The 21,219-nt window shown below is 36.7% G+C and overlaps 1 protein-coding gene across 7 annotated transcripts in view; it reads left to right on the top strand.

The window, feature by feature from the left end:
* LOC113052268 (protein AF-9-like) overlaps nt 1–21,219 on the top strand; it is a 44,691-nt gene that overhangs the window by 4,875 nt on the left and 18,597 nt on the right. The window contains exon 2 of one of the 7 annotated variants that reach the window (XM_026216692.1): nt 15,199–15,340. The exons of 4 other annotated variants lie outside the window; for them this stretch is intronic. In XM_026216692.1, the coding sequence (XP_026072477.1) occupies nt 15,340 (1 nt within the window). In that variant the 5' untranslated portion in view covers nt 15,199–15,339. Of the gene's footprint in view, nt 1–5,017; nt 5,137–10,276; nt 10,309–15,198; nt 15,341–21,219 lie in introns of those variants that run through there. 2 more of the 7 variants (XM_026216691.1, XM_026216693.1) reach the window with 2 other exon arrangements.

A 21,219-nucleotide genomic window follows, 5' to 3' on the forward strand; every position in this document is an offset into this window, starting at 1 on the left:
GAAGGGCTTGTGTTTGACCGTTTAATAACCAACAGTCTCGCCATACTGACCCGAAAGTAACAGCTGCTCACACATTCATTGAGTTCTCCAAAACTCTTTACTCTAGACAGTGTGTTCTGTGGCTGTGAGTCCCTTTTCTCTCTCCTTGTTTTGTGTTTGAAGTCTTAGGAGTATTCGATGTTACCCCTTTCACAGCTGTTGTAGATTACATGTTGCCTCCTTGTCTCTCATGGGGTTATGTGCTTCCCTGTGCCTTTCTCATAGTTACACAGAATGTCATTTGATTAAAGAAAAAAAAGATGGGGGATCCGCCATCCCAGATGCAGATGCTTGTGTTAAAGGGGTCATATGACTTAGCAAAAAAAAAAAAATGTTTATGTGGTTTATAAAATATATTTTCCACATAATGTACATTATTGTCTCTCCTCTATGCCCCGCATTTCTGAAACGTGTCGATTTTTACTAAGCTCATCGTTCTGAAAAGTGAGGTGTGCTCTGATTGGCCAGCTATCCAGTGTGTTGTGATTGGCTGAATACCCCAAGCGTGTGACGGAAATGTTACTCCCCTTAATATACTGTTGTGCTGTCTCCCAGCGTGACGAGACAAAAACAATAAAACCTATTACAAATTAGGTATTTGTTGCATCCAGTGGGGACATAATTACGATTCTTCTACTGTCTTTTTACAGAACCGCACTGCATTTGTGATCAAAGAAACAACAAACAGCAATCGCTACTCTACTGCTCAAAACTGTGTGTTTGAATTAGGGTTGTTTTTTTATTGGGCACCCTATTATAATTCAGCTATTAAACTGCCCAACTATTTCACTTCAGCACCGCATTTCTTACACACACACACACATTTGCGCGCACGGGCAGAAATAAGGATTAGAGCCTGTAGCCGGTGAAGGAGTCTCCATCCACAAATAGATGTAAATTGTCTGCAGATATAAAACACCGTATTTTACGGACTATAAGTCGCACTTTTTTTTCATAGTTTGGCTGGTCCTGCAACTTATAGTCAGGTGCGACTTATTTATCAAAATTAATTTGAAATGAACTAAGAGACATGAACCAAGAGAAAACATTACCGTCTCCAGCCGCCAGAGGGCGCTCAATGCTGCTCAGTGCTTCTGTAGTCTACACTGAAGACATAGAGCGCCCTCTCGCGGCTGTAGAGGCTGTAATGTTTTCTCTTGGTTCTTGGTTCTAAATAAATGCGGCTTATAGTCCAGTGCGACTTATGTTTTTTTCCTCATCATGGCGTATTTTTGGACTGATGCGACTTATACTCAGGTGCCACTTATAGTCCGAAAAATACGGTATTTCATTTCTCTTTAACAAGTAATCTGAACGGCCTATATATGTGCAATATTTTAAGTTATGCTATGACAAGAACAAAGAGTCTTTCTCTTGGTCCACCCATGCACAATAATATCATGTATCATTGATCTCATGGGCTGACGTTAAGACGATTTGAAAAAATGACCATATCGCCCAACACTAGTTTGAATCATCAGTGGCTAATTCTTTACATATGAAAACATACTTACACCAGCCAGACTCCGCAAAATGCACTGCACACATCTGAATATTTGGGCTGAACTGTTCTGGAACAGGATTGTGAATACAACGTAACCACTGATTTGTAGTTGTGTCCTCTTTTGGAAGACCAAACAAATTAGCTTTGCTTTCTCAAGGAAACACACAGCGTGTCCACGACATGGCGTTGCGGTGTTTTAGGTAGGTGTGGTTGACACTTCATTTTATGCATATTATAATATTCACTAGCATATTTCTTTGGATTTGAGACTTCTGTCTTTGCAGCTTTACAAATCTTCTTTATGCACCAGCTGAAATCGCATCATATGACACCTTTAAAAAGTTAGTTCACCAAAAAATTAATTCTAATTTTTTAATTCACCCTTACGTCTTTCCAAACCAGTATATGCAGTATAGTCTTTGTAAGAAGAAATAAAGTCATACAGGTTTGAAACGACACAAGGGTGAATATATGATTACAGAGTTGTAATTTTTGGGTAAGCGTTTGCTTTTAAAAATTGGCCCTGTCATGGGCATCTCATGTATTGTTTGCCATCATAGCTACCTGGACATTTAAACAAAGGTGGAAAGTGTTTTTGGCTGCGATAAAGGGACCGAACAGGCATGCTGTGTAGCCTTGGAAACCTGATATTTTTTGCTGGGGCAGGAATTGGGGGGCAACAAACCCAAATAAATAGAGTGGAACATGGGCGTTCATTCAACCTGTACCCATCTATGCAAGTTATACACTGAAAAATATATAAATGTCTGGCTTTTGGTTCATGACAAGTCACTAGCCACTATTTGTCATGTCATTTCTAGTCTTTTAGCCAGCCACACAAACATCCCAAGTCAATTAAGCATCCCATTCAGATATATACAAAGGGGAATGGCTGCCCACACTAGGTGACGAGGGTCCAGAAAATGTGTGTGTGTGTGCTGTATTTTTGTATTTACTGAATTTATTTAGCCTTTTTATTGCTGAGGGTATGAAAGAGGGAATGATAAAACAAGATTGTATCATTACATCAGTGGACTGTGCCATGTCTCTGACTTTGCTAGACTTGACAGTACACTTGAGCCCAATTGCTGGAAGAGCTTAAAATATCATCATCCTCCTCCTCCTTTTCTACTGCAGCAGCCCCTCAACTGAAAAAAAAAAAAATGGGAGCAGAGAAAAGACCAAAAAATGTAGTCTCTTTGAGGGGAAGAATATTTATTTTAAGGTTTGTAAAGGACGTACCTCTGTTAATTGAACTATCATAGAAACAAACAGGTGGTGCTTGCCTGAGGGAAAACTTCCTACTGTGATACAAGAATTGGCCTGAAAACCTGCCCAGTGTTTGTCGTTTTCTATTGATAAGGTGTTAAGAGTGTTTTTTAGGGTGTTGCTAGCAGTGTCTGCCCATTTTATTCAATGGCTTTGGCTTCCGGAAGTTTCTTTCCCTTTGGTTTTTCCTATGGAGATTTTTAAAAGTCTTTGGTTGCTTTGCTTACTGGCTTGGTTACTCTTTAACAGTTACGAGGTGAATCACAACATTGCCAACTTTGATTTGACGCAAAACGGTATTAAAAAAAAAAATGGTTTAAAAAAAGACAAAGGTACAAGACTGTGTCATTAACAGCTTTAATTAGTGGAAAAGAACTGCGATCCATGAAGCATAGAAATGGATATAATAAAATAAAAAAAGACTATTGATTAAAAGAGTTGATTTTATAGTGCTTCATGGGACTAGGTAGGCAATAATTTTAGATAGATTAATAGATTTTGACAATAGACTTTGTTTTTATTTTCTGATTGGTAAAGATTTATTTCCAAAATCCTGGGTAATGTAGTTTTTCTAGAGGGATTTCACTGTTAAACATGATTATTTAAAAAAACAAAACATGTTGAAATAATGCAGACTGACAGCTCCAAAAGGATTATTAACCAGTTAAAAACCTCTTGTTTCAATGTAGGTATTTAATGTTTATATGTTATCATTTAAAACAAACACAAAAACAACAACAAAAAATCAATGCAATTTTTACTTCTGGAACCCAACTGTTGCAGTCCATATGGAAATCCTACTCTGTCTGTTTGTTTACTCCAGAGCATGCTCTTTAGCTGAACCTTCCTGAAATATTCAATTGTATTCATTATTTTCAGATTTTATTCCTGATTTGAAATGTTTTTGAAAGGGGCTTGAAGCAACTTTGCCAATATCAAAATAGAATACAAAGCAAGACTGTACTGGTTGTTTATTTCCACGCAGTTCCAGAGATTTGCATCTAGAGACTTGATGCTAAAAAAAGGACTCCCAAAGCATTATCAAAGTATAATTCATGTGAGGAACAGCAATTTAAATTTAATTCATTATTCACTGAAAATTTTAATCCCCAGTGAGCTTTTAAAAGCGGTAAATTGAGTCCGATTATTTTGATTTGTAAAGGATTCGGTGGGACTGTTTTTGTCAACCAGATTAACGATTCAAAAGAATGATTCATTCCCAAGTTGGACATTGTTACTTCTCCCATGAAAAGGCCAAGAAAAGCTAGAGCAGATGTCAACACTTTCAATGAATAATGAGTCATATGGACCACTTTTATAGCACTTTGTGTCTGTTTTGAAGCTTGAATGCTCTAGTGCCCATTTATTGTAATTGCATTAAAAAAAAAAAGTTCTTCAGAATTTCTGTTTCACAGAAGACAAACTCATGAAGCAAAGTAAATAACAGAATTTTTATTTATTTTAAAGCAAACTATTACTTTAAATGACCAAGCACTGACCGATGAAATTAAATCATTCTTTAGAGGTGTTCTAAAAGTCATGGACAATATTTAGTGCTATTTCATCTCTTTAATGTTTTAGACGCTGATGCATCATTCATCAGTGCCACTCAGCTCTTTCTTTTTGTGGTCCCATAATGATCAGGTCAACATGTTTGCCTGTGGGCATCTTTTCCTGAGATTTCTCAAAGCCTTTTAAGTTTCTGCCCCTCTCATTGACTTTGGCCTGCGCAGGAGTTAGGGTTGTGTTAGTCTCCTTTCTTGCATATGCACACAAAACCACAGAATCTAAGCCCTCCTCAGGCAAGGTACGGCTTGGATGTCAGTGGGGGCTGTCTCCTTTCCGCCCTTCTTCTGTGCACTTGCCAGATCTCTTTCCCCTCGACGGGAAGTGATCCATGCTTGGGAGGGAGATGAACTGACTCCCTACAGAGTGGCATTGAGGAGCATAGGAATTTTATACTGACAGAAAGTATGATTTATGAAAGTTCTGTCATTGAGAGATGGATTGCTGCTGTTTCTAAAATCTATGTTTGACTTGTGAAATGTGCAGTGCATGTGATGATGATGAACTTGTGACCACTAAATGAATGAAGCAACCGGTGTACACATTGGATATCTGATTGGTGGGTTCTGTTCCAAAGCACCGTCTTTATGTCTTGAGGTTAATTGCTGAATTTATGAAACTGTCTATTTCATTTCTCAGTGGATCGCTTGGCTGTCTGCTTCAATTTGTTGGATAGAAACATCAGTTTTGGAAGAACTTCTGCCTCTCTGTCTCTACATTTAACAGATTTCCAATTACAATAGGAGCAATGAGTCTCTGTGAGTATATCTCCATGCATGGTTGAATTCTTGTAATATAATCTTTTGAAATGATTGTACATTTTATGAGCAGTCATTAACTGTGGTTTCATTTCTGGCATGGTGGGCTGTGAGCATCTTGCAGTCTTGTCATTTTCTTGTTCGGCAGCGCGCACACACACCAAACTAAAATAATTGGGTCTTTCTGGCTGTATTGCGTGATATGTCTCCCCCTACATTTGGAATAAATTCTACCAATTGGGATTGTCACACATTTCTATTTCCCATCATGCCTGACTGTCAAATCTTTTAACCATGCACATTTCATTAAACTGTGAAGACATGGCTGCTGCCAGTGCATACTTTGACCCTTTTAGCATGTCATATGTTTGTGGCTTGTAAAAAATCCTCATCTTGAATATCTTGCTTGCACAGCACATTGTAAATATACAGTCACAAGCCATGTTGTACACCTGTTCAACTGCTAGCTAACGCAATTTATAGTATCAGCCAATCACACGGCAGCAACTCAGTGCATTTAGGCATGTAAACATGGACAGAACATGCTGCTGAAGTTCAACCCAAGCATCAGAATTGGGAAGAAAGGTGATTTTAAGTGAGTTTAAACGTGGCATGGAGGGTACCAGATGGGCTGGTCTGAGTATTTCACAAACTGCTGATCTACTGGGATGTCTACCAGAAAACATCTGGTGAGTGACAGTTCTGTGAGTGAAAATGCCGTGTTGATGCGAGAGGTCAGAGGAGAATAGACTGGTTCGAGCTGATAGAAAGGCAACAATTACTCAAATAACCACTTTTTACAACCGAGGTATACAGAACACATCAAACCTTGAAGCAGACGGGCTACAGCAGCAGAAGATCACATCTGATGAGTCTTGATTTGTGCTGTAACATTCAGATGGAGTTTTTTTTTTATGTGCATAAACTTGTGCTATGCTGAAGTCATGTTCTTTTTGATAATGTAAATGTTCTTTGCTCATTTTCTGCTGTTTGAATAGAAAATGCAACAGTATAATCAGTAACTCACAATGTTATCATGTTAATTAGAAATTCAGTCATATTAAAAATATCTTCGGACTATTTTATAACATTAGGCTGCTTTTAGCCATACCCTGGAGCTGGTTCACTCTCTGGGCTATGAAACGAAGTAAATAATGAAATAAATTAGTATGATAGCATCGTGTTATCTGTGATCTCACAGGCTGACGTTTTGACTATGGAGCATATCGGGCAACACTATGCCACAGTCTCAATCCAGATCTCAATCCAATAGAGCAGCTTGGAGTCACATCATGGGTCAAATCTGCAGCATCTGTGTGATGCTATCATGTAAATAATATGGACAAAACCTCTGAGGAATGTTTCCAGCACCTTTTTGGATATAATGACACTAAATGGTCTGCACTATATTGTCTAAAGCTGTTTTATAGTTGAAATTGAAATTATTGAACCAAATAGCTTGAACCAAACCAAACTGTTTTCTAATATTGAAACACTGACACTGATTTTTTTTCAATTTATTACAATAAAGCTGCTTTTAAACTATCTGTATAATATACAGCGCTATATAAATAAACTTGACTTCATATATAATACAATTATATTAAAATAAAAATAAAAAAATACTCTTATAAATGATAATTCATATAATTTACATGCAAATTAATACAATAAATATTATTATAAATGTATTATGATTTTTAAACAATATCTGGAAGGGTAAATTGAAAATTTTCCATTTAAATAATTTTTTTTTGTTGACCAAAATAATTTCACATTTATTGACATATAACATTGGTGTGTCCATACTTACTTTTTTAGTGTAACCTCTATAAACATCTGTGTACTTGTGAGAATCATTCACAGATCACTGAACAGTGTGTGCTGTATAATGGATAGCCTTCCCAATCATTTCCTGAAATATGACCTTTGACTACAGCAGTGCTTTCAAATGCTCATTCAAGAAACACAGGACAGACAGTACTTTAGAACTAGCGAAGCTGCATGAAAGGCCCTGCAATTGTTTTATGACACTGCAGAAATTATACCACCTTGTATAGGTGATGCACAAACGCCTCTGTAGCCATGAAACTCCAGATTGTCTCCTATGCTGGCATGAAAGAAGCGGAAGAGGGAGGGAGAGACAGAATAAAGTGAGAGGGCAGGGGGGGAGAGGTTTGTGAGCAGCAGTCCAAAACAGGAACTGGGCCATAAATGCTGATTTTTATTTTTTTTCCCGGTTTGGTGAGTCAAAGGGGATGAGGGGTAGACGGGGAGGAGGAAGTGGTTTATTGAAGCATGGTTTATAAGCGCTGTCTGTTGGCGGTTCTTTCACTCCTTTACCTTGCATGTGTGCATGCCATAAAGCATTTGGCTCTGTCTTTTCTTTACTGTACTCTTGAATGCTAAAGTTTACTCTTGCATTTATGTTCCTGGCAGAATGCAAACAAGAAAGTGCATGTAATGCATTAGTCATGTTTGTCTAATCGGGTGTCATGAGGATGCAAGTGATTTGGCATAGCCTAAAGTGCCAGTAAGAACGCTGATGCAATTGCAAATAGTGCTAATAGTGTTTCAAATGACACGCAAGAGTAAAATCACAACTGAATCATGTCAGAATAAATTTTTTTTTTTTTTTTGATATTAAAGATTTATTTATTCAAATCGGCTCAGTCAGTGAACTTTTCGGGAGGCGTATTTTGATTTATTCACTGTGGCCAATTCACATTCGAACATTTAAATAAAGAGATTGATTTTCCCTTTCCATTCCGCCTCTCTTTGGTGTCACAAAGTTTTATGCAAAGTCTTGTATGTCTTCAAAATCAATTGTTGTGCAGAATTTTTGTCACGATTAGGAAGCACAAAACCATTTTTGTTGGTTGTTCTAGCACAAGGAGACTTTAATTTGTAACCGTGTTGCTGGCAGAGATGTGAGGCTGAAATCTGACCCACAATTCTGTGCTCTCACTTGAGGGGGGAGTCCTGCTGTGGTCATTGTCCACTTGGCAGAAAGCAAAAAGTGTAAGCTGACCCAAAAACATGGCTGGGAAAACTGTACACTACACTGCCTGAATTGTCATAAATTCCACAGTTTGGCATAAAGGAAAATGTCTGTATATCCAAAGACTCTGTAAGATAAGTTTTTCCACTTTGTAAAAGCTCAGTTATCAACAATATAAAAATAAATCTTGGGACTCAATAAAATGTTATAAATGGAGCAGCGATTGTTACACACTTATGGCTTAAAGCATAATAAACGTATCCAAAATATTTAATAAACAAGCACACATGGCACTGGTGATGTGTAATAAATATAATTATGTGAGCCAGATATCTAACTATTAAGATTTTTTTTTTTTTTTTTAATTCATATACTTTTTGTTTCCCCCCAATAAAACATTTTTTTTCTTTAGAATCAATAGTAACAAAGTTATACATTTTATTTATTTATTAATTTTTACCTTGAAGGCTATGCAACTGTGATACTGTTTTGGCACTATTTCACCATTCTTTGTTCATTTCAGAAAACAAAACCAGATGAGAACCACTGTATTAAACCTCCAGTCTAATGATGACCAGTGTTATTTTTAACATGGAATGTTGCATGTACAGTAAAATCAATGCAGGGTTAGTGGACTGAATGATTTCATCATCTCTCCGTGCCCACCATCCTTTGCTGTCATGCCTTAGGGGAGGACCTTTGATCCACAAGAAAATGGAGCTTCTTAAGACAATCTAAAAGAGTATCAAACATGCTCTGTCTCAAAGGATCTGCAGCACAAAAGTGGATCTTGCGTTTGCTGCCAAGAGTCTACTGAGGTACAAAATCACAATATCCCCATTTATCACAGTGAAGTGTAATTCATTCTTTCACCTGAAACGACTTGAACTGCTGATGGGAATTGATCTTTCATTTAGACAAAGCCCTGAACAATCTGAATGGTGTCCATTCCATTCCATCTGTCTGCCTCGAAGTCAGAACAAACGATGGAAAAGCTTTACTGGCATGACTAGAACAGATTTGAATTTTACCAAATCATGTAAAACACTGGACAGGATAGAACCCAATTAGTAAGACAAGACAGAGCGAAAAAAAATAAAGAAATAAATAAATAATGTTTGGAGTAAGATGACAAGGAATAGAGGCAATTTTGTTTTGAGGGTTTTTTGCTTTTATTTGGGGTTTTGTTTTATTTTATTAATTTTTTGGTGGGGGGATTTTTATTTTAGGTTTTTGTTTAGTTTTTATTTGGGGGTTGGCTTTATTGAGTTTGTTGGGATTTTGTTTTGTGGGGTATTTGGCTTTTGTTTTACTTTAGTTTTTTTTGGAGGGGGGTTGTTTGTTTTGTTTCTTTTTATTTTCTGATTTTGATTTGTATAACAAATCAGCTAAAGTAAATATTTTTGTTTGTTTGTTACATTTAAATTTAATCATTAGCAGATGCTTTTATCCAAAGCGACTTACAAATGAGAACAATAGAAGCAATCATACCAACAAGAGAACAACAACAGTATACAAGTGCCATGACAAGTCTCAGTTAGTCTAGAACAGAACACGTAGCCAGGTTTTTTTTTATTTATTTTTTTATTTATATATAAATGAAAAGACAAGAAAATAATGAAAAGTGCTAGTATTCGTCTGGATGGCTAATCCGTATATTTTCTGAAACGATGACGTCATCAGCCCACTTCTCCCCCCTAGTCAGAGACCTCTACGTCACGTAACAGCAACAAAAACATGAACAAACACTGAACGATTGTCTTTTTATTAACTAACATTAACACTGATTAATAAATGTATTGTTACATGTTCGTTTGTGTACCACGCGCAAGGTTTATGAGCATAGTCCAAGTCTTCTTCTCTGTTTTTTCTCTGTGGCAGAATTACAGTGCCACATACTGGTGTGGCATGTATCATTATGCGGTTTCATGTGGACGCGGATATTTCTTGAGACGAGGAAAAAAAGATTGGATTGGGGTAAACTCCGTCTCCGTGTGGACGAGGCCTCATACTCTCAGCTGTACGAATTGAGATTGGGAGGTGATTCCACCAGCTGGGCGCAGTTCAGGAAAAGATCTGTGAGAGTGATTTTGAACTTCTTTGGGATGGGACCACAAGGCGTCGTTCACTTGCAGAGTGCAAACTTCTGGAGGGCACATAAGATTTAACCAGTGAGTTTAGGTATATTTAAAAAAAATTTAAGGTTCTGTGAAATCTTACATTTGCTTTTACCAGCTCTACTAATGTTTCCACATCTCTCTTTCTTTCCGAACACTCCGACACCCCTGCGCTGCTGGAGCCGGGGTGTAGATCAAGAGTAGGCAATCTAGGTGTGGGATGGGCACCAATGGCCAGAATATCATAGAGAAAAGAATAATCTTTAGCACCAGTTCAGAGTCAAGTATCATGTTTGGAATACAAAAGAACCATAATTAATCCTTTATGGGAAGTCTCATAGTCTTTAAAATTTTTGCATGATGTGAAAATTATTTTATTTTCATTATTTTATTAGTGTTAATTTATTATATTAAACTGGATAAATTGTTACACCTTTTTATATTTTATTTGGTTTCATGATTTACTTTTGATAAAAACAAAGGTTTATTATTTTATGTTCATTTGGCATTTCATTTATTATATACCCTTTAAATTTGCTTATTGAAAGAACAACAGCAGCAGAAGTATGGCGTAACATTTATTTGAAACCCATGTATTTGGAACTTGCTACCTTATATTTTTACTCTTTCCTTTCATTCTTTTCATGGCTTTCATGGAAAACTTGTCTCAGATGTTTCTCTGCATCGCTTTTTGGATAACTCCGGGTCGTCGACACCAAGCTTCGTTGCAATTTATTTCTAGGAATCAATGCTTTCTCTGAATCTTTAAAGTCTCTCCGCGAGTGATCATACAGGTGTGGATATATTTGTGCCAGCTCAGCTATTCGACACTCCAGTGTATTCATGTTTCTAGGGACTATATGAGATATTGTTCTCTCTTGCCTGACCTCTGTTGAATGAGAAACGATCAAAGAAGGTGGGGTATAATATATATATATTAGGAGAAACTATAATGTACAGTATGTGGAAAATGTGTTTTTATAAATGCATTTTATTACACCAAATAGACAAAATAATGTTCTTTTTGACAACGTCATATGAACTCTTTTAAATGTCTGTAAAAATCCCTGCCTTTCATCAGCTGACAATGGATGTTAATGTGGGGTGACATATATATTGCAAACTAAATGAAGTTAAAAATGCTTGTCTGTATTAGCAATGCAAAATGTGTAGGCCTTTAGAACGTCATAATTTCCCACACTGAATAAACACCGTAGGATGACAATGATTCACTCTTGTATTATTATTCATGAAATTAAACTATAGCTACATCTCTCACAATGAATGTTAATTTATAGGCAAGGTCAGAGCATTAATTCTCAGAAAATTGTAGACAGACAGACAATGGCGAAGTTTGTAGATTGCCAGAATTCAACTTTTTAAATGACAGAAAACCAATTAGATTAAATAACATGTTAAAAAAATACTATTCAGTGGAGCAGTTTAAATGCAAAATAATGAGAAAAACATAGAAAGGGGTGCAATTTTCACATATGACCTCTCTGTTTGTGGGCAGCCTGGACTCATTATTTGCAGGGGTCTCCCACAGATTTAGAACACACCATTGAATAAGACTTCCTTCTGTTCAGTTTCTATGAAATAGTTTTGCTTGTAAGAAACTCTATACTCATACAAACTTGTCTATCCATTAGGGATCTTTTATCCTGAATTCAAACAGGCCTCATAAATGCATTTGTTCAGGTTACTTAAAAAAAAAAACACATTATAAGAGTATGAGCATAACAGCCCATTCTTGCTGATGACGGGTTGATGACAGCTCAGCTCGCAGGCTAAATATAGTAAGTCTACCTTTTGGGAAAAAGCCTCAACAAGCTGAAGAGCTTTCTGCAGTGAGGTGAAAAAGGACCATACAGGGAATAAAACTGTTTAAATTAGTCAAGTCAGAGCCTTTTTAACAGAAAACGTATTGAAATTTTGATGATCAATATTTGATGATCAATTACTTGGATTTAGACCTTGATTCCAAGGTTTGGCTGTTGTTGATCAGTAAAAGTCATACTGGAATACCTTGTCCTTTAGTCAAGGGTAGAAATGTTGTATTGTTATTTATTATGTCTAGCTGGTACCGGTACATTTTTATTGTCATGGTGGAATATTACTGTACCACAATGCATTTTATTGACTCGTTATGTCTGTAAGTAAAATTATACCCTGAACACACATTACGGATAGAGCAGGAAATTGCATTTGTTAAGGGTTCGTGAATTTCTGTGATGGCTAGTTTCAAGATGCATTCACATTTTGCATTAGAGAGTTTGGGGGCCTCAGAGTCTTTTCTTTAGATTCAAGGACTATTATTATGTTGCCACTAGTTTGGAAAGATGCCCTTGGAAAGGTGCTTGCTCAGTAAACCTTTTATACAGCTCTCTTTGGAGAGTGACTTAATTCTTACAATGTTGGTTGATTTCAGCATGCACAGGTTTTCCACAGGTGTCACTGCATTTTTCATTCTCTTGGATGACTAGCTTGTTTTTGTCATTCTGTGAAGCTGATAACGGCAATCAATGCAATGCTATTCAGAGACTTGCAGTGAATTTAGATGCTCCTAGAGTCGACTTGAAGACTTTAAAAATGTACCTGCTTCACAAACATTGCTAACACGTGGTTTTAGCTTTTAACTTGTTTACTAACTCAAAGAAAATACGTTTGTTTTTCAATTAGGGGTGTGCACGGATAGTCGAACATTCGAATATTCGCTCTGCTCTAGTTATTCGATAAATAAAAATGATATTCGAATTTCGCAAAAAAAAAAAAAGTTCACAATAAAACCTAATTCGGTCACTTTCTGTGATTCTCCACGGCATATTTGAAGATGTATGCAAGCAAAAGATAATGAATGAATGAATAAGGCGCCGTTCGCATGGAAAACGCTAGGCGCGCCCCTTTCTCCTTCTCCAAAGCGCTTGGGCAGAAGCGCTCCTGAGGCGTCTGTCATTGCCAAGCAACAATGACGCGCTCTCTCCATGAAGATGCGGAAATTTCAGCATTAATGGATAAATGTATCTGCAGCAAAAGTAAATCGCTTTCAGTAGCTCTGCTACTAAATTAATTTCAAAATGGCAATCCATATATAGCTATGATCAGCTGTTCCTTCATCTTAGCTGAGCTTTCAACATTGTTAAGGGAAAGGATGAAGCTTAATGTTTAGTTCTTGTCACATGACCTGTGGTGCGCTTGCGCATTCTGAAAAGTTTAGATGTTTTTAACTTGATGTGATGCGGATGCGCCTGGAAAAAACGGGCGCGTCACACCGCGACCACGTCGCTTCCATTATGAGCGCACATACCACGCACCTACATTGGAAATAACGAACTTGAGCCCGCAAAATACGCGATATGTGTACTTCCCCTAAGAACTGCGTTCTTCTACAGTACTTCAAATATGCTGTGGAGAATCACAGAAAGTGACCGAATTCAAGAACATTTTGTGGCATCTCTCAAGCAACGAATAAACACCGCTCACTTGGAGAATGCAGGGAAAACTCCTCTTCTCGCGTCTGCCCTAGACCCTCGGCACAAACATCTCCGGTTTCTCGATGAAAACATGAGAGAAGAAAAAAAAAAACTTTTTTGAACATTATCAGAACATTTTCCTTGATGCGAGTGGTGCGTCACCAACAATGAAGAGGATGCAATGCCCACTCATTGGAAAAGGCTGAGCCAGTTCTCCAGCAATGATTACAGAGAGTCCAGCCGAGACGAGTGGGAACAGTTCTTGCTGGAGCCATGTATTCCACCAGATGAAGATCCCATTCAGGGGTGAAACGAAAACACGAAGCGCTTCACAAAACTTAGTCTCTTAGCACACCGTTATTTGTGAGTCCTGCCAACGTCTGTGCCGTCAGAGCGCGTTTTCTCCGCGGCCGGACTTATTGTTAACAGACTAAGGAGCTGACTTTCCCCCGATCATGTTTACATGCCCGTATTTCTTAACAAGAACATAAACAATAGTAAAAAAGCAAAAAAGATTTGCTGACAGTTTAAAAGTTTCAAAGTTAAGTGTAGGCTACGTTCTACAATAACCTAATTGCTGCATGCCGGTTTGTTTTATTTGTTCACTTTTTTTTTTCATGTGTGTGTTTGTGTATTTGGATAGAGTTTGTTTGTGGCCTTATTGTGACCAGTTTGTAATTTTTTTTAACAAACAGTGCATTGGTGTTATGATTAAAAATTAATTATTGTATGTAGAAATTATAATTAACTTGGATTATTAAATAATGAAAATGTTTTAGTAGTTTGATACCCAATCCATTAATTTAAATGATTTGAACCGTATAAAGCCCAATTTCTGTGTCTACACATGTATAAAAGGAAGTGTCCTTCTGTTTAGGTAAAGAGATTCGCAGCCATTCAAAGACATTAACACTGAATTTTTATAAGTTATTTCTGTTGGCTGTTGACTAGTTTGAATGCTGAACAGAACAGCACACAGAACTAAGTACAAGTGACACTAGTGTCAAGGCTCAGCGCTGGAGTGAGGGCCTCAAGCAGCTGTAATTGCAAGCAGAGCCGCTCTTGACTATATACCAGAATGATTTTCACAGAGTGGGATGCAGCTAGTTGGAATTCAACAGAGTGGACTGTTTGTTGAAAAGCACTGGAGAGAGGGTCATCGCTCGTTGTTTCAAGTTGGCATCTGGGGAATTTTTACAGAAGCCCCTGATCTGGACATTTGCCCTGATCCATTGTGCCTTGGCACTGCTGAAATACATTTGAAAACATGCCTTGAAGTGAGCAAAGATCCAGGGTCAGTTTTTCCCCCTGTTTTGAATAGTGAGTTTGAGAAAGCACAGCTGGGAAATGGCAGGCTGAAGTGTTGCTCCATGGGGGCTGGGTACTTGAGAGGCAGATGTTAATGTGGTGGTTTTGGAAGATGGTTGTCTGAAAAGAGCTTTTCTTGATGATGAATTTCTCATTTTTGCAGGATGGCAAATCTGCCATGCTTGGGAGAACAGGCTACTGTGTATTTTAGCATGTGCTGTGAAAATGAAGAATGAGAGTGAACCGTCATTTCCAAACAACCTGAAAACTTGGTGGACTCTTTGACATTCAGCAGTTCCCGTGCAGTAGGTGTCAGTTTACACCTTTGTGAACACAGTGCTCCCATACTCTGTCACGGTACCACCTTTTTGCATGTCTCACCCTGTTTATGTTTTAATTTGGTGTAAAGCTGAAAGCCATGTGTACACTGTAAAAAATGAATCATGGGTCTTGTAATTTTCATTAAAAAAATTAAGGTGATAATTAAAAATAATGTGTACATTTCATTAAAGAAATTGTGATTCAGTGTTGTATAGAAAATAATGAGGACTTTTTACTAAGAAAACCAAAAAATGCGTTTTTCTTAATTTTTTTTTAAGGACACTTAAGCAGTTTTAAGCAGTGCTTGAATTGGGGAACTGATTAAACTAAAATAATTAAGGAAAGAAGGCTGCCTATTTATTTTAAGTGAATTAGCTCAATTTTGCTAATTTATTTTAGAGGTGATTGTTAGTTCCCAGCATGCTTTGCATATGGCTGGATATGCAGAGTAAATTTTTAAATTAAATGCTACTTTGTTTTTGAGTGAAGGGAAGCATCTATTAATGTTTAATGTTCAGTTACGTTTGAGATTTGTAAGAGTTTCTCTTACATTGAAGTTTCCATTGCACAGTGCAGTCGTTACCACTGTGCAGAATAGTAGAGCTTGTGGTTATGGATACTACTCTTCTAAGGCATTAAACCTTGTTTAATGAGCAGTAGCTTTGCTAGTGCAGGACTTTCCAGTTTTTCTCAAGTAATTTCTTACTTGAGCTGATTGGCTGTATACAGTCTTGTAAATGTATAAAATAACAAAATACAAACAGACCCCATTTAAAATCACAGACTTTTGAGAATAAACTTAAAATAAATGAGCACATTTCCCTAATTATATTACATTTATTGTGTCATAGATTAATTAATTTAGGAGATTTCACATGATTTATTCAGGTGGATTCCATTAAAAAAATCAAGCCTGAAAAACTACTCAAAAATATTATGTGTAATATGGTTACCATATATTTTTTTAAGTAAATAGCTCATTAGATTTTTACAGTGTATCTATAACTTTCTTTGAGTTCAACTTCCTTTCCACTGTCTCCAACATTTGGTAATTCTATCCTTGCGCTCAGTTTTTAATAAATACATCATATCCGGCTTGGCGATCTCAAGTATTTGAATGCATCCGAAGCTCAAATCAGATCTGAAATTTCCTGCATACGAATATCATTGGATCCTCACACAGTTCCCTCACTGATCCCCATTAGAAAATAAAGGACTTCTGGTCTATCACTTGTCGTTTGTCGGAGATAGTGGAAAGGCGGCTTGACTGGACGATCATGTGAAAAATCAATGGGTGCATCTTTAATATAAAGAGCCAAGGCTTTCCATTCAAACACTGGCAGTCAGTGCGGGTCACCATTACTTTAAGAGTAGCATTAGGGTCTTACAAAGAGTTTGGTTGCTGTCAATTTGGTGCTTGAGTCTGGGACCAATTATGGGCCGACCTATTTCATATTACAAATGATTTGTTATTCCAGGTCAGCCAGCACGCCAATGAAAATGAATGGGAGGATTCTATGAGTCTTGAGACACAGCAAGGGCAGTGCAATTGCAAGCTAACATCTCCTCTTTTATGAGGCTGTAGCCACCTCAATGGTTCTGCTTCTACTTGTTGGCCAATCTTGAACGATTCAGGAAAAATCACCTATAAAAGTAAGCAGTTTTGACAAGGTAATGCCACATCAGTTATACTTAAGCTACTGACTTGATTAGCTCTGAATGCCATGAGAGTTTCCTCAATAGTCCAGCGATCTGTCAAGCATGGTGACCCAGTGACATGTGATTATCTTAAATTAGACCGCAAGCTTAATGAGGACCTGGAAAATATCCACTTTTTTTTTTTTTTTGGTCTGTTTTAGACATGGTAAGCAGTAAGCACCTTATTTAATTTAATTGGAATGAAAACAATAATGCAAAGAATAGAAGTCTGTTGGGTATGTTTGTTTGTTAAAAGCTAATTGTGTCTTCTTTCCTTAGAATTCTAAGAATTGTGAGATATAAACTGCTATTTTCTTCATAGCCCACAATTCTAAAAGAAGAAAGGTTGTGAGGAACTCAAAATTATATTTGTGGTGGAAACAAAAAAGTGGTATTGTGAGATGTAAACTCAGAGGAAAAACTGTCAGAACTGCAATGTAACCTGAAGAATTGTGAGATTAAAATATTTTATTTATTGCATGGAGGAATCAAGCTTAAATAGTCTGCTGTGTCTAATATTTTAATCAATAGTAATAGTCTCTGAAATATAAATATTATTAATGCTTACACATAAATATAATGGTTTTGCCTTCATAGAAGCATTACTTAATTATTTATTTATTTTCCTAAAATATTAAATATTATTTGTGCTATGGCTCAGTTAGTTACTCAGTTGTGTTCTGGTTTATGCATACGTTTCTTAGAAACAACTTGTGTCTCGCTGCAGTGATTTCATTTTCAACAGTAAATCCCTGTTAATAATTTCTAGGTTACATATATATTTTATCAGCAAGGGGGGATTTATGGTTTGAGTATTGTGCTTTTGGCCTTAGCTGAACCCATGTGCAGGTGGTCTGCTCTAAAGGGGGATTGTTTATGCTGCAGGTACTACTGACGTATATTGTACTGTGCAATCATTGGACCAGATATATGATTGTAATCTGAGACGAAGTGGAATTTTCTTCCCACAAACCCTCAGTGCTACCATGCCTTGGATATGCTTGGAAATGCAATATGAATCAATAGCATTTCATTTAAACATTAGGGGTTCTTCAAGTGAGGTCAAACAAATTAAAAGTATTAGTGTAGCTGTGCTGTGATTGGAGTTTTTTTTTGCAATGTTCTCTTTTTTTGTTTTCTTATTTGGCTCGGTGTCTTCCAGGCGACCCTCGTTATGACTCCGTCTCAGGGAAGGGCCAAATGCATTCTGAATGGGATTGTTTTGTAATTGGCATGCTGTGTGTGTGTGTGTGTGTGCGTGTGTGTGTGTGTGTGTGTGTGTGTGTGTGTGTGTGCGTGTGTGTGCGCACAAAGGAGGAGGGGAAAAAAAACACTTTCCAATAAAAGTGTGCAGTTGATTCTCTGTTCTGGTTGTGTTGTAGTTTTTGGCTGAGTTCCTGTTGGAGGTCAATGAGGGTATTGTGCCCTTCACTCATATAGTCTGTCTGCAAACCCCCACCAACCATTTCTATGAATATGTTTATCTGGTCCTGACACTGTGGAACTGGTCATGATTTTTGGATGTTTTTCACTATTCAGTGTGATGCCACACTGAATGAACAGGTAACACTTTACAATAAGCTTAATTTGATCAGTTTTATATTTAATGCATTATGTATTAAAGATACTGAAATATATGGTAAAGCATGTATTATTCTAATTTCTGGTTAATTTGTAATAGTTTTTTTATTGTTACTTTTTACCATTTTAAAGTTGGATAAATGTAACATTGTTATGAATAAATATGAATTACATTTACATTAAATCATTTTAGCTTTTATCCAAAGCAATTAAAAAATGAGAACAATAGAAGCAATCGAACCAACAAAAGCGCAGTAATATGCTGTAACTAGACCCATGTTTTTTGACTAATAAAAAGAAAAGTAGATATAGATTAGAAATTGAATAGAGAGTGCTAGTCAAAGAAGGTCACATTTTTATTAGCAATGAACAAATCATTCTGAAAGTGATTACAAACATACTGTTTCCCCCTGCCTTTATCGTTATAGCTGTGGTGTGGACTCTGCTAATCTTTAATATGAGAAACTGTTTAGAAGTATATCTTTAATCGTTCTTTATAGTTATTGTCCTTGGTGTGAACAGGCCTTTAGTCTCAAAATCACCTCTAAAAGTCACATGAACTCGTCCACTTGTACTTGCTAAATCTCCAAAATAAGTGTGACTGTCTGTGCAAAAAACGGAAGCCTCCATCCAGCAAGAGCATGTGCCAATTGTGTTTTACAGTTATGCTTGTTAAAGTGTTTTGAATGGCTGTGAAATCGTATGCAGAGAATATCTTACAAGCCGAACATCCCATAATGTTTTTTTTCCTGCTTCTCACTGCCAGTTAGAGCGAATGAAGACACCATACTAAACAGACCCTTGCAAGGGACGATAACTAAACGTGACCTGACACGGCAATCAATCATTTGAATAGTGGATGTTGTTTTGGGTTCCGGCGACCTTATGATCGAGGTCAGTCACCGTCTAGCCATTAAGCAAGCGTTCACACAGCATGTTGCTACGAAACCTTAGCATGCTGAATGTTACTGCGCTTTGTCAGTAGGAACGTGTTACAAGAGCGACTTGAGTTTTCCAGTTTGAACGAGTCATGTGTCTACAGATTCATAGAAAAAAAACTTTTCAAGGCTACATTTTAAGTCCGTATCTGCGTGCAACACTTTTGATCTTAGATTGGGGTTAATCGTCAAAGGAAAAACTGAGTAGTTAGGAGGTTTATAGCTTAATTTGACATTGAGTGCGTTTCATTAAAGTTAAGGAAAGAACAAGTTCCTCTTTTTATCTGACATTGTCTGCAGGTGTCCTTGTATCCATTCACACTCAACAGTGCATGTTGACTAATTGGTGATGCTGTTAAGAAGCTCTTTTGGGATTTGGAGAGCGAGATAAACAAGTGTTCCCATGTGGCATCACCTGACCTAAACTACTGGGGGTTTATCCAGAAATGTCTAATTGGGACCAAGGCTGATGTTTTGTCCTTTGTATCTTACTGTGTGTGTGTGTGTGTGTGTGTGTGTGTGTGTTTAGAAGAGGGAGATAAAAAGGCTGAGATGTGTCTGATGAATAGCGAGGCATCGCTGTAAAACAAGTGTTGGTGCGGATAATTTATTCACTGAGGAGGTTTAATGCTTTGAAAGATGACGATAAATGATTTGTGTAAGCTTAACCAAATGTTCATTAGAGCAGTTTATTTCTTTATAAGTAATGTCTCTTGATGAAGGCTATAAATTAAACTAACTAGATGAAAGCCCGTTGCTTTTATGTTGCAGAAAGGATTTGGCCATAAAGACATATAAATAATGCAGTTAATCAGGGAAGATGTATCACACGTTCCAGGTCATTTAAACAGCAAGTCTAAACGCTAATAAGTTCCCACGAGAGGCTATGGACCTTTTTAGAAGGCCTCTTTGAGATGGTAGAGATGAGGAGTTTACTGCAATGTTTCAACATGCATTTTTACTTGCAATGAAGGTTATTGTTCATAAAGGTTTCATTTGTATACAGACAATTGTTTTAAACCTGCTTATATAGATATATAGATATAGATATATAGATATAGATATATCTATATATACACATATACACACACACATATATATATATATATATATATATATATATATATATATATATATATATGTATGTATATGTGTGTATATAGATATATATATACAGTATAGATGTGTGTATATGTGTGTGTGTGTGTGTATATATATCATTTTTATTTTTTATTTTTTTAAAGGAATTGCTACTTTTATTTAGCAAGGATGCATTACCGAAAACTGTTAATTTAAACTGTAATAATATTACTATTTTACTGTATTTTTGATCCAATAAATGCAGCATTTGTGTTGTAAGCATGTGAGATGTCTTTCACATGAAATATTATTACATATGCTTTAAACCTGCCCGGGACTCCAGTGATGCTCATTCTACAGGACAAAATGACTCATATAATGTTGCTTGAATTATAATGGTGCTTAATTTGAATAAGTAACCTCCCACTGATTTTTTTATAGCAATATGATACAATGTCAGCTTCTTGCCTCATAGCTACTGCTCATCTAATGAAAAAATTGTGAATGAAAAATTATGATGAAGTAAATCCTCATTATTATTTCCTTTAATGTGTTTGCATTATTGC

Source organism: Carassius auratus, chromosome 32, assembly GCF_003368295.1.
Source record: "Carassius auratus strain Wakin chromosome 32, ASM336829v1, whole genome shotgun sequence".
Classification (NCBI taxonomy): domain Eukaryota; kingdom Metazoa; phylum Chordata; class Actinopteri; order Cypriniformes; family Cyprinidae; genus Carassius; species Carassius auratus.